The 13,592-nt window shown below is 42.1% G+C and overlaps 2 protein-coding genes across 3 annotated transcripts in view; both read left to right on the top strand.

Annotated features, from left to right (window-relative positions):
- The window catches only part of mcm8 (minichromosome maintenance 8 homologous recombination repair factor), a 244,565-nt gene extending 234,012 nt beyond the window's left edge, over window positions 1-10,553 (top strand). For both annotated transcript variants that reach the window (XM_077729396.1, XM_077729397.1), the window contains 21 exons: window positions 4,758-4,930; window positions 5,149-5,412; window positions 5,489-5,554; window positions 5,621-5,703; window positions 5,762-5,911; window positions 6,205-6,302; window positions 6,368-6,566; window positions 6,640-6,725; window positions 7,218-7,363; window positions 7,571-7,645; window positions 7,711-7,852; window positions 7,927-7,957; window positions 8,025-8,162; window positions 8,254-8,314; window positions 8,600-8,680; window positions 8,805-9,000; window positions 9,077-9,299; window positions 9,373-9,582; window positions 9,657-9,733; window positions 9,875-10,064; window positions 10,207-10,553. In XM_077729396.1, the coding sequence (XP_077585522.1) occupies window positions 5,151-5,412; window positions 5,489-5,554; window positions 5,621-5,703; window positions 5,762-5,911; window positions 6,205-6,302; window positions 6,368-6,566; window positions 6,640-6,725; window positions 7,218-7,363; window positions 7,571-7,645; window positions 7,711-7,852; window positions 7,927-7,957; window positions 8,025-8,162; window positions 8,254-8,314; window positions 8,600-8,680; window positions 8,805-9,000; window positions 9,077-9,299; window positions 9,373-9,582; window positions 9,657-9,733; window positions 9,875-10,064; window positions 10,207-10,299 (2,607 nt within the window). In that variant the 5' untranslated portion in view covers window positions 4,758-4,930; window positions 5,149-5,150 and the 3' untranslated portion in view covers window positions 10,300-10,553. The remainder of the gene's footprint in view (window positions 1-4,757; window positions 4,931-5,148; window positions 5,413-5,488; window positions 5,555-5,620; window positions 5,704-5,761; window positions 5,912-6,204; window positions 6,303-6,367; window positions 6,567-6,639; window positions 6,726-7,217; window positions 7,364-7,570; window positions 7,646-7,710; window positions 7,853-7,926; window positions 7,958-8,024; window positions 8,163-8,253; window positions 8,315-8,599; window positions 8,681-8,804; window positions 9,001-9,076; window positions 9,300-9,372; window positions 9,583-9,656; window positions 9,734-9,874; window positions 10,065-10,206) is intronic.
- A 183-nt stretch (window positions 10,554-10,736) lies between these two features.
- On the top strand, window positions 10,737-13,072 carry crls1 (cardiolipin synthase 1). The gene is made up of 7 exons (XM_077729766.1): window positions 10,737-11,266; window positions 11,711-11,848; window positions 11,925-12,054; window positions 12,133-12,218; window positions 12,350-12,418; window positions 12,536-12,627; window positions 12,703-13,072. The coding sequence occupies exons 1-7, from the start codon at window positions 10,874-10,876 to the stop codon at window positions 12,794-12,796; spliced, it is 1,002 nt and encodes a 333-aa protein (XP_077585892.1). The 5' UTR covers window positions 10,737-10,873; the 3' UTR covers window positions 12,797-13,072.
- The last annotated feature ends 520 nt before the right edge of the window (window positions 13,073-13,592 follow it).

Raw genomic sequence — 13,592 nt, 5'->3', positions numbered from 1 at the left:
AATAACTCTAACTTCCAGGAAAAGTCTATCATCAGCGTCCCAGGAAAATGCACCTATAGCACGAGAGTCGTAAGCCTGCGTGAAGGCTGCCCTGCGGCGCTGCAGACACTAATGTGCCACCTCCCTCCAGCCAGACATTCCTACAAACTCCTCTGTACCAGCTAAACCTCTCATGCATTACTAGAAGCACCCGCTTAGAGAGTAAGGCCGGCCAATGCGGACCACCATCGGACTTGGCTTGTTTTGCTTCATTTTTCTCCTAGCAGTTGATAGGTGTCAAGTCAGCAGCATTTCTTACCTCTGTTTTACCAATGCAGTGGTACCTTGACTTAAGAGTGCACTGATTTGTGAGTTTTTAACTTTTTTTTTTTTACCGCAAAAGGCAATAGAAAGAGTCAGAAGATCCACACAGTTTACCATCCTTTTATAATTAGTTTTTTGAGTTACAAATTTAGTCACAAATCGATTTACTGCCTGTCATGATTAGATTACATTTCTTGGGCCATAGGACAAAATGCCATAAATCAATGGTTTCAGACTTTTTAGATATAATTTTTTTTTTTTTTTATAAATGGATTAAAAGAACTGGATCAAAAGCCCTAAATATTCCATTAGGAAATATTATACACATCTATAATCTTCATTTTAATTTGATCTTAAAATAGAAGTTGGCACTTTCCCGGGCCACACAAAATGATATGGCGGGCCAGATTTGGCCCCCGCTCCGCCACTTTGACACCTGTGCCATAAATCAATGAATAAAAGTACTCGTCTACTTCCCTGACACCGATTTCTGCACTACTTTTCTATCCTGACATAGCTTTGGCTGTAGTTTTAGTCATCTTTACTCATCAGCATTGACGCCATTAAACGTCTAATCCATTCCTCCCCTTGGGAAGGCGTGGGAGCCAAAGATGCCCTCCAAATCTCATAAAGTGGACCTTTAGTTGGGGGTTTTAAAAATGAAAGTCTGTTTTGGTGAATTTATGAAAAGTGAAGTGTGAAAATGTGGGGGACTCCTTTCATGTGGAGGCACAGCCTTAAATCCTCTCAGACAGAACTACTGCAGTAAAGCGGTGACATCACTTTCCGTGTCCCCGACTGCATTCATCCGCCCTCATTCATCCTCTCCTTGGCTTATCTCTCCGTCCTCCACCTCCTCCTCCTTCTCTTGTGAAACTTTCCCTCGTCTCCTCACAGCAGGGCAACTATTGGCTAATGGAGTGCGGCAGAATTAATTGTGTCTCTGGCAGCTATAGGGCTGCTTAGTTAGTATGACTGCAGGTGAAGGAGGGACGACTGCACCCCGCTGTCCACCGAATGTCCAAGCCGTCGGAACCCCCAGAGTACCCCTCCCTTCTCCCCAGTGTCTCGGTGCTTTGACGGGTCTCCCGCTGCACGACACCCTCCCGTGTATTGCGCCAAGGGCAAAGTAGTAGGTCCCAAAATTACATGACTGAATCTGTGTGTGGGGTTTTTTTTTTGAAGATTTTTGGGCCAGTACCAGTTTTTGTGAGGACTTGGCATATTAAAATTCCATGGCAACACATACAGGCTGAAATGTAGGTGCCCATGTCAATGTATAGAATGCGGTATGGTTGTTGGTAGGACCCATAAGGGGGAATTGACACATGAGCTAGGCCTTGACTGTAATATGTGTTCTGATAAAATTTAACCAACCTGTTTGTTTTTGTAGATCCTATGTGTTGAACTCCAGTTTGATTTTCAAGATGAGATTTGGACATGGTTAAATTTTGAGCTACAGTTCATTCCATGTGTCAGTCTTTGGGTTAAAAGCTCATCACATGTATAGATTTTTGGGTCAAGGTTATGTTCATGTGTCATTTTTTGGGTCAAGGTTATGTTCATGTGTCATTTTTTGGGTCAAGGTTATGTTCATGTGTCATTTTTTTGGGTGATAGTTCAACCCATGTTGCAACTTTTGGGTCATGTTTTTTTTTCTATGGGTCAAGCCTAACCTGTGTGTCTATCTTTGGATCATGACTATAGGCCATAGGTCGATCTTTGATTCAAGCATCAGCTCTTTGGATCAAACCATTGTGTTAAAGTTCATCCCACCTGTCAATGTTTGGACAAAGTGCAGATCAATCTTTGTTTCCATCTTCAAAATGAGCTTTAATCAAGGTGTCAATCTTTGAATCAAGCTTAAAACCACATGTCAATCTTAAGGTCAAATCCATGGCCATTTCTTAATGCTTTGGCCAACATTCTGTCCATATATCAATCTTTAAGTTCAGTCCGTGTGTCATTCTTCAAACGTTATGTCAAGGAAGCACAACAAACTACAGCTTCTATCCACAATTCCCCCATTAAAAAAAACAATCTCTTTAATAATCAAAATCATCCTTGGGTGTCACATTAATATTTGTTTGTTTATACATGTTATACCCTGTCACAAAAAAAGACATCTGAGATAGTCTCCTGCCTCACTACGACTCCAATGTGGACTCATCCCATTGAAAATGTATGAGCCGACACAGATTTAAACTACTCATTACCGTACAATTCCAAAGAGCCGTTTCTGTTCCCTTGACTAATATTTAGGAATTGTAAAATGGTACTAAAATGGAATTGTTTCTTCCAAAGTCAACAGTTAATGGAACAGAAAAAGGCAGGCATGGTAGTAGAGAGTGGTGGAAAAAAAGACAATGAGTACAAAAAAAAACTTCAAGATTGTATACGCAGAGATATAAAAGGCACTGTTAAATTGCTTTAGGTGGAATTAGCCTGCACAACACATATAGGGAGAGTCGTTAAATGAGAAAGATGTAGGTCACTAAAAAGTAAAGGGGAAAAAAATAAGGTTTAGGCCTGCTTTGTTGTGGGATTGTTGTGCCCTCAAGTGGTCTTTAAGATTAGTGCAGATGCCTGTTTAACTTGCATGGGATGTGATGAGGGAAATTATGATATATTCTCACTTTGAAAACTCGGGTTCAATTCAAAGACAATTGGAAAAGACAATATCTGAGCTATAATAAAATAAGAAGGGCTATACACCATGTTCCCTCTAATTTTTAGAAAAAATAACTGCTATTACGCCCAAATTATAAAAGTCACTCAATATAAAAAATAACACATTTCAAACATGGATTTTCAAGTGTCCACATACACACTTGACCATGTAACATGTATTCAAATACATGCACATGGACATACAAACATACAAAATCACTATTTAGAACTACTCAAACATGCATATCCATGCTCGGAATACCCACACAAAAACACTCATGCACACATAACACGCACACTTTTATCCTGGGTAATAAAAATACAATCAAGTCCCACAATTAGAAGCCTTTTAAAAGAAACAATGGTGCAGCCAGCAAACCGTTGTGACTCACACAAAGTCTCCGAACCCCCCTGCCCTCTTGTTTTCGATTTGCGCTCCTGGGAAATTACACATCACGCCATCTGAAAGCTACAAAAGAAACTATTCTGGGGAGATTTTTTTTTTTGTACGACCCCTTTACTCCTACCCGCCCTGTTTCTCCTTTCCAGATCAATTTGTATCTTTGAAGATCACTTGTAAGGAGAACAAGGAACTGTTTGGTCTGTCATGGTGTCTGCCTTGAGCTTTGGTCCAGGAACTGAGGATCAGTATTTGGTGGATGGTAGCCCACACAACCAGGTTGACTTCAAAGCTGTAAATTATCAGGCCACTCTTAAGGTTTTTGGACTCGAATACAAAGGAGTGCCTAACAATGAGGTTCTAGGTTGATGTTTTCAATTCTGCTGGAAATACCCTAACAAATAGTCATAAGTCAGTAGACTATCTTTTTTATTTTTGCTAGTGTTTGTGTATGGAAGGTGTTCTGCTTCTATTTTTACAATCCCTGTGAAGTAGATCAAAATTTAAGGCAGGACGACCCAAACACGGTCGAAACGAGGCGAGAGGGAGGTAAAAAGTTTGAGTTTGATGTCAGACAAAGAGCCACTGGCGGCAACTAAGAATAGGATGAATACAAAGAAAAGGGCCAATACTGCGCACTGAGACGAACAATGAGTAATTGATCTGACACTCATCGAATAGAAGCAAAAGCATGAGCAAAAGGATGTGTTGAATACACCATTTATGTCAATACTGGTATCCTTTCTGTTTATGTTTTGTGCTTTTATATTCCATGGAAATAAAAGACTTGGCTATGTGCATTTAAAGTGCACAGTGAACAAATTGGGCTTCTGATTTGGTTAGAAATGAGATGGGAGCTGGCCAGGGTCCTTAATTGCTCTTTACTAAAAGACAGAGGTGACTTCCTTTCAAAGGAGAAGAGGCAACAAGTGTCATCAGGTTAATACACTGCTCAAATTGCAAACAAGTCCTGTGGGGTGGGAACATTAGCAGCCAAGTTTGCAGAGGGTTTGGGGTTTAGGGATTTGACTTTTATCCATTTCTTTCTTGTGATTGCAGCCTGCTGAGAGCAAGCACACTGTGAGGTGTTGATTAGCAATCCAATTTGCTTCAGGAGAGTTTTTTATTCCGTTGGATAGGTTTGTGTGCGTGTGTGCGTGAGCTCAAACCTGGGAATTAGCAGCATTATTCAAAACGCATAGTGATTAGTGAGTAATGCAATATGCATAGTATATATATGTATATGTACACTATATATGTATATATAAACATTAGATACTCATTATGTTAAGAACATGAGATGATATATATAAATGTAATGTTTATTCCTGATCTATCAAATCATATTACGAGTATAAAAAAACATATTTTTTCTATCTTGCAGTTCTATATCCCTCCACTAAACGGCGGTCGCGAGTCAGTGACAAAATAAGGCATAGAAGAAAAAACACCTCATGAGCGGAGGGAAGTTTGACACCGCGTCGACTTGAAAACAACAACATTAGTTTGGCGTCTTTGACACTTTTGGCCATCATGAGACAATATTACTCATTTGAAGTAAGTGTTTGCAGTTATTACAATTGCATGCATTTTTTAAGATCATGCACTATCCAAACTTAAAGCGCTGCTATTAATTCAATCTGTCCAGAAAATTGGTAAACTCACTAACAACTTCTGACTATTTGAGTACTTGATCTTAACTACTATGGATTAACTTTAATACCTAGATGGTTATGGAAGATATCTGCGCTTAAATATCTTTTTTTTTTGGCAAGGGATGAGTGTTCAAGACTCCAGAAGGGGCTCCTGGAGGGCTGGGAATGGCTCTTCGAGAGGAAATGGTAGAGGATGGAGAGGAGGGGGCAACAACAGTGGAGCTTGGAGGGGAGGAAACAATGGCGGATGGAGGGGCGGAGGAGGATGGAGGGGTCGACCTTGGAGAGGAGGTTCAGGGGGTGGGCGTGGTGGAGGACACCTCGGAGGAACACCTAGAAGTGATGACACTGTGTCGGCAAGTCCTTTCTCTGCCTCACAGAGAGGTGAGCTATATGAAATTTGGTGTGAAAGTATATCCTCACATTGTGAATATCAACTGACGAATAAAATGCTTTTCAGGTCTCCACCAAGCCACTCTAGATGTGCTGTGCCCTTACAAAGGATGGCCACTGTATTTCATTGAAGGTATTATTTAAGAAGAAAATAGATATCAGCTTGATTGGTATGCATGTGGAAATTTGTGATTTGAAGGTTTTATTGAGAGCTCGCCCAGCATGGAGAAGATTAAAGTATTTGAGAAGTATTTTGCCTCCAAGATTCACCTCTATGACAAGGTTTGTTTATGATTGATGGTGTCCTAGGCTGGAGAGGTGATTTTTTTCACGTTTACAGGACGAGATTGAGCGTCAAGGCAGTGTGTTAGTGGACTACGCCGATTTGACTAAGAACGAGGCGGTTCTTGGAGCGCTCCCTGATTTAACAAACGACTTGAAGAAACAACCAGAGGTCATCCTTAATTGTTTGGGATTGGCCATTCACCAGGTACAAACAAACTGATGCTACTTCACTTTTTTCTCATTTAAAGTGCTTAAGACCAGAAATGTCTAAAATAAATGCCGCATTTAATTATTTGGTTTGATGAAGTAAAAAATTAAATGTCAAGTAAAAAATAAAATGTCAAATAAAAAGTAAATAAACTGCTAACTACCATGTCTGCAACATATGAAGTTAAATCAAGTAATGTATTTGGTTAAAGTCACATTTTTATGTTATTTATGTTTTATTTTTTTATTTTATTTATTTTTAAGCTTCTATTTCTCTCTGTAAACAAATAGGTGTTGACCGTCGATTTGGAAAAACAAGCTGCTGAGCTGCCTGGGGATGAGCTTCCCGCCACCGTACCCATCATCCACATCCCTCACATTAGTGCTAGGTGTGCTTCAATATTACTCTCAATATATAAAAAAAAAATGTCTACATATAATGACTTTATTGCAGGCTGTACAACTACGAGCCACTGACTCCACTGCGCACCCTGCGCGCTAGTGTGTTTGGCTGCTTGGTATGTGTAAGGGGCACTGTGGTCCGGGTGAGCAACATAAGGCCTCAATGCACTAGGCTGGCTTTCCAATGCTTGACATGTTCCAGTACACTTTCACTGCCTCTGCAGCATGGGAAGTACGCGACACCTACTAAAGTAAGGAAGACGCATACATACAATATATACACTGTTTGTGGTTGAGAAGTGTCATGTATGTTTTGTCTCGCAGTGTATCCAGCCAGATTGCCGCAGTCGTGCCTTTACCGCCAAACGGAGTTCTCCTCTTACACACACTGTCGACTGGCAAATTATCAAGTAAGCATATATAAACTACTCAACCTGCTCAGTTTTTATTGGCCTTAGAAAATTATGACTATGATTTAATATGGCCTGCACAAGAAGCTTGAATTCAGTTTACGGTCTGTTGCAATTTTGCATTCACTGGAGCTATTCACTGCTATTGACAAGGATACTCATCAAACCCAGTTTGACTGGTTCATAGCTGAAAATGCATATATTTTTAAAACCTAATCTTATTTTTGTGGAATGATTTAGAGGTTGGATGTTTTGATTTTGGGGAAACTAAATTTTGGATACAAATGCAGTAGACATTTTTAGTGGAACACAGTTTGCTTTAGTATTATACCACTAGATGTCACACTTTATTCACTGTTATAACAACGGTGACAAAACTGCTGCTGTTGGAGTCTACGAATGAATAATTGCGTTTCTGTTGTCTTCAGATAAACAACACAATGTTGACAGAAGGCTGTTAATTGTCTGATATCGTTCACTGTGTGGTGACAGGGTGCAGGAGTTGGTGTGCGGTGAGCAGAGGGAGGCCGGACGCATCCCACGCACCGCTGAGTGCCATTTGACCGCTGACCTCTGTGACAGCTGCGTACCGGGCGATACTGTGACTGTCACGGGAATTGTTAGAGTGACAAATGATGGTGAGTGCACATACAGAAAAAAACACTATTTTTACACTTTATTCTTGTGATTTTCACTGAAATACAATTTGGTTAATATGTTATTTAGGAGGACCATCATCAATGTTGTATAATGTCAAAAAAATGGAATGCTTTTGCTACTGTTGAGTTTAAAATGGCAATTAAGTGCTGTAATTACAGCCTAGAAATCTTGCATTTGTGACACAGGCACCTCCAGATGGACTAAGGATCAATGCATGTTCCTGCTTTACATCGAGGCCACATCAGTCAGCAACACAAAAGGTGCTGTTCTAATATTTCTAATAAATGTGGTGTCCTCACCAACCACACATAAACATAAAATGCAGGTCAGCAGTCCAAGTCAGGGGGAGCTAACTTGTCCAATGGCTCGCCTGAGAATGGCGGTGGAGGTGAGGAGTTTACCCTGAAGGAGCTCTACGCCATTCAGGAGATCCAGTCGCAGCCAGATCTGCTCAGACTTTTTGTCCAGTAAATATTATTTGAGTATGAAGTCAAAATATACCTTCATCTTTGTAAAAGTTTTCTTATTTTGCTCCCTCCAGTTCTCTGTGTCCCGCCATTTACGGCCACCTGGTGAGCACAACATCCATTTTTTTTTTCAGCCAAGCCATCACATTCATTTAATTACTCGTCTTCGCAGTTGGTAAAAGCCGCGTTGGTTTTGGTGTTGTTCGGAGGACGGCAGAAACACACGGGCAAGAACAGCGTCCCGGTCAGAGGAGACCCCCACCTTCTGATGGTGGGAGACCCCGGACTGGGAAAGAGTCAGATGTTACAGGTTTATTCCGTCCGTCCGTGCTTTGGAGACAAACCTGTTTTTCCTTTTTTTTTTGTTTAATAACCAAATATAATTGTGTTGGCATTGGTAGGCTGTGTGCAATGTAGCTCCTCGGGGGATCTATGTATGTGGCAATAGCACAAGTACTGCAGGTAAAGTGTCTCTTTACTGTTATTATAAATCACATTAAGCTTTGAAAACTTTATTGATCTGGAACACTTTGCCTGTGTAAATGGCACTGTCAAAAAAAGGCTACTTTCTGTACTGTTTTTGTTTATCCAGTCCATTGGTGACAGTTAGTTTTTAATCCATTTTGCCCGGGTTCATTTTGAGGTCATCTCTCCCACATTTATATACCAAATTTTAATAATATGGCCTGCATGACCCAAAATCTAAGGGCTAGTTTTAGTTAATATGTGCATTCTCTTTTTTTTTAGGACTAACAGTGAGTTTATACCGAGATCCTGGAAGTGGAGATTACGCTTTGGAGGCAGGAGCCTTGGTGTTGGCTGACCAAGGTAGGAATGCAAGGGAGAACATGCATCTCCTTTTATAAATTGAAACGTTGATTTTAATTTTTCTTAAAGCAATAGTAGAGAAAAAAAACAGTTGTTTAAAAGTTAGCACACACCCCTGTGGCAGGTTTGTGCTGCATTGACGAGTTTGACAAGCTGGGTAACCAGCAGCAGGCTTTGCTGGAAGCCATGGAGCAACAATCTGTCAGTCTGGCAAAAGCCGGAATTGTTTCTTCACTGCCCGCCAGAACGTCCGTTGTGGCCGCTGCCAACCCCATCGGAGGCCATTACAACCGAAACAAGACCGTCTCGGAGAATTTGAAGTGAGTCCAGCCGTCGAGAGACAATCACGATTCTATCCATTGTCACTTCTCACTGTTAACGCTGCTTCATTGTCAGGATGGGCTCGCCTTTGCTCTCCCGTTTCGACGTGGTCTTCCTCCTCCTGGACATCCCCGACGAGTCCCACGACCGCCGTCTGTCCGAGCACATCATGGCCAACCGAACCTGTGGAGGAGGCAGAACCGCCAACGCTGTGTTCACCAGGAACTCTAGCAAGGATGACACCGAGACCTCCATTTTGTTGGAACACTCGGACATGCCGCTGTCATCGCGTTTACAGGTAAAGTGTCAATCCCATTAGGTTTCAGTGGATTTCTCCAGCAGTCTTTTATAATAGAAGTTTAATTTTCAAGATTCCAGGAGAGGAAACCACCAACCTTATCCCGGTGGGATTATTGAGGAAGTACATCAGCTACGCTCGCCACTATGTTCACCCCACCCTCTCACCGGAAGCGGCGCAGACACTTCAGGACTTCTACCTATCGCTGAGGTCTCAGTCACGAGCTGCCGATTCCACGCCCATCACTACACGCCAACTGGAGTCCCTCATCAGACTCACTGAGGTCATCCCCAATCTGGTATTCTATAAGTCTGATTGTATTGATTATAATTGTGTGTTATGGTTGCACCTATGCAGGCTAGAGCCAGGCTGGAGCTCAGCGAGACGGCCAATAAGAGCCATGCAGAAGATGTGGTGGAGATTATGAAACACAGGTACAGTAGGTATAATGCTCTGAGATGTCACTTTGAAAAACCTGACATGTTCAAAGACTTCTATTGACGTGGAAAAGTTCAACATAAACATGCATACTTTTTTCTCAGTGCTGTTGTGCGTTTTTTTTTTTTGTTGTGCAGTCTTGTTGACACATACTCCGACGGCTTGGGCAATCTGGACTTTCAGCGCTCTCAGCTGGGCAGAGGCATGAGTCACCGCGGAGCCGCCAAACGACTTATTACTGCTCTCCACACGCATGCCCAACAGACCAATGAGAACCAGTTTACCCTGCAGGCTATTCGATCTCTAGCAGAGAGGCTCAACATAAAGGTACACTCCAGTGTGTCTGTGTGGAATGTTTTCAATGTCCACCAAAGTTTTGCATTAAGGAAATGCATTAATTTTATATTGCTTCTGCTCAACATGATTTTTATGCACTCCTTTTTCACACTTAGTATTTTTTTTATGGCAGGTCCTTGACTTTGAGGGTCTGGTGAGTTCTCTCAATGAACAAGGTTTCCTTTTGAAGAAAGGAGCCAAACTTTACCAACTTCAGACCATCTGATGACCAAGCAGAATCCTAAAGAGAAAAAGAACTTGCATGGGTTAATGTGAAAATTACATGACAAAGGGTTCACAGGTTGGAGTCCTTTATTTTCTATATCTCTGCAATCAATTCATTTTATTATTCGGGATATTCCTCCGCTAACTTATTTTAAAGATTATACATTATTAATATTTTTTTTCCTTGTACTGTTTGAATGAAAATATTTTTCATGATTTACTATTCATTAAATGTGCAGCATGAGTCAAAATTGACTTTGGTGTGTGCATTTTCTGTCTTCATAGGGGACATTATATAGTTTGTGATTTTTTTTAAGGGGAGAAAAATGCAAACTAATGCATTTTGGACCAATTATGTGCATTACACATTTAAAGGTATTCTTATAAGCCACTATTACTAACATATTTGCTTTACATTCCTTGCTGAGCAGGTTTTTTGCGACACTTTTACGACATTGACTACCCACATCACTTACGGCAATATGGCAGCCCACTTACTCCAGTTGGACCTCGGTCGGCCCTAAGCTTTGTAAATTCACCATGAACACGGGGAAGCCACGGCGATCTCGGTGAAAATGATCATTTTGTGTTGTCGGAGCTCCCCTGCGCCGATCTGCCGCAAGGCCGCCGAGTGCTTGCTGTCAGCACGGCGTGGGGCAGCGTCTCGCGTGGAGGCGTCGACATGGCGGCTCGGGCGCACACCTGTCACCGTGGCAGAGGTAAGCGGCAGGACCTCGGGGCTCAGGGGCACTCTGTGTCGCTTTGGCCCGCCACCGTCGACGTGTTGGAGGCCGTGCGGGACCCTGATCGTCCTCCGGGGAAATCGTGGTCGATTGGCGGTCAGCTCTCGAGCTCTGCTGTCCACTGGAGGACGAGGGGTCTCCGGGAAGAACAACCAGGAAGCATCGGACAAGCCGGGGGAAGCAGCATCGGTGCCCGGTCAAGGGCTTTTTCAGTTTAAAGAACTGGTAAGAAGAAATTCCTTTAATAATTAATGTCTTTAACATTTGGAGCCACACAAAAAGGACATCCAAACTTCACTTGACATGTTAGCAGCCATTGATGGGAATTGACGTTGATCCCAGTCAATGACACCAGATATATTCATCATAATAAGTCCCGGATTAATGAAGGAAAGATCATAACATTGTGAGATGAGAGGTTGTAATCGAAAGAGGTAAAAGTTATTAATGATCAATTTTGCAATATTGGGTTATGAAGTTTCAATGTGCATCAAATGAGGGAAGAAAGTATATTATAACTTTTTTATTGACTACACTTAATATTAGAACACTCAATTATTTTCCACAATGAATCTGGACTGCATTCAATCTAGAAAAGACACATTTATTCTCCACAATGAAATTGTTCTGCAGTTTATTAACAAATTAATGTCTTGTCTGACTTTCCAGTACGAGAACCCATGGACCGTCCCCAACCTGCTTTGTGTCTGTCGGATAGTCCTGGCTCCCTTCCTGGGTTACCTCATCATCCAGCAACACTTCCACCTCAGCCTTGCACTCTTCACACTGGCTGGAGCTACGGACCTGGTAGTAAATCTTCCATCTTCACCAAACGTCAATGGCAGCCAATTTTTTAATTGCACATTCGTGTATATATTCACAGCTTGACGGTTACATCGCCAGAACGTGGCCTACTCAGAAGTCCGCATTGGGAAGTGCTCTGGACCCACTGGCGGATAAAATCCTCATCAGTGTTTTATACATCAGCCTCACGTACGCTGACATCATACCAGGTATTATTACACGCGTACATGGAGATTTTTCCTGTTTCATCAGCTGAACATGCATGTGTTTTTTTTGTCTGTATTTAGCGGCGCTGACGGCTCTGGTGGTTTTCAGAGACATCGGTTTGATAGCTGCCGTCTTTTGGGTCAGATACAAGACTGTGCCGCCGCCGGTAAGAGTAGATTTGATTCATTTCATTTTCCACATTTTTTTTTAAAAAGAACAAAGTTTACTTCAATATTTTGTTCCATTTATTTCAACATTATTTAGGTTTATTTTTCTATTCTATTCATTTTGTTGTAGGTGACCCTCAGTAAATTTTTTAACCCCTGCTACACCACCGCTCAACTCAAGCCGACACTTTTCAGCAAGGTCAGACGCTCACAGCAAAAATGATCAACCTCCACATACAAATGGATTGGTCAACTATCGCCGTCAATGGCAGTTTCTATTTTTGTCGCCTTGAGCGCTGACGTCGACCTTCTGCAGGTGAACACGGCCATCCAGCTGGTTCTGGTTGCAGCGTCCTTGGCGGCCCCGGTCTTCCAGTACACAGACAGCTTCCTGCTGCAGGGTTTGGGGTAAGACTTCAATTTTTTCCAACGTCAAAAGACCATTTGTGGTCGCCATTGTAGTTTCTATTCTACATCTCACAGGATTGTCACCGCCCTGACAACCACGGCGTCGGGGTACAGCTACTGGCACTACGGACGAAAGACCGTCCGGGTGCTGAACACCCGGTCGCCGTGACGACGACGACGGCAAAAAAGCAAGAGTCGCGGGAGGTCGAGGGAGGCTCGAGCCGGACCCACGAATGCCGGATCACGGCCAAGAGAGCGGTGAGAACAAACAAGTGGCTGTAAATGCGTCGCCATGGCGATAACTCATGCGGATGGTCGGACCGCAGCTCAGTCGTTGGACCTAGTTTATGTAAAAAGAGCTTTTATTTTTACAGTCACACCGATCATGGTCACATGATGTATGCATTTCATTTATCAATAAAATTGAAAATCTGGTCAATGGAAATGTGTCTCAAAGACTGGAAGTCATTCCTGCTTCTGACTTAACACTGTGATCATGTGATAGTGTCGATGGAAATGGTAGGTGAGCAATCCATTTGAGCTGGGAGTGGCTGGCTTTGATTGGTAGTTGCCAGACCTCCCAGTTTAAATGGACTGGTCATTTGTTTCTGTAAAAGGCAGCCAAATGAGTTAAACTAATCAAATATAAATGAATGAGGTAAGTTTTTATAGACTATTTTGCGAACAGTACAGTATTCTAAATCACCCTTTTTTAAATGTTTTTATTTTTTGGTCATTTGAATGCAATGGAGGTTTCCTTTAAGAAAGTGAAGTTTTAAAGTGTAGGCTGTAAGAAGGACTTAACAGTTGACCTCCTTTCCATAAATCTCCTCCAGGTCTCAGCCAAGACCAGGAGCACAGCACATAAGCCCCCTAGCCCCCCCAAAATTAAATTCCCTTGTGCAATCATAAGTCCATTTATTTATGTATTTTAAAATGTTGCTTTGAGGAAGGTCATGCCACTT

This window comes from Stigmatopora nigra, chromosome 12, assembly GCF_051989575.1.
Source record: "Stigmatopora nigra isolate UIUO_SnigA chromosome 12, RoL_Snig_1.1, whole genome shotgun sequence".
Taxonomy (NCBI): Eukaryota; Metazoa; Chordata; class Actinopteri; order Syngnathiformes; family Syngnathidae; genus Stigmatopora; species Stigmatopora nigra.
Note: the sequence above shows the minus strand (reverse complement) of the source record. Positions and strands in the feature narration are given on the sequence as shown.

Coding starts and splice junctions, on each gene's coding strand:
- crls1 (XM_077729766.1), top strand. CDS start 10,874: ATGATCATTTTGTGTTGTCGGAGCTCCCCTGCGCCGATCTGCCGCAAG. Junction 11,267..11,710: donor TTTTTCAGTTTAAAGAACTG/GTAAGAAGAAAT, acceptor CTGACTTTCCAG/TACGAGAACCCATGGACCGT. Junction 11,849..11,924: donor TGGCTGGAGCTACGGACCTG/GTAGTAAATCTT, acceptor ATATATTCACAG/CTTGACGGTTACATCGCCAG.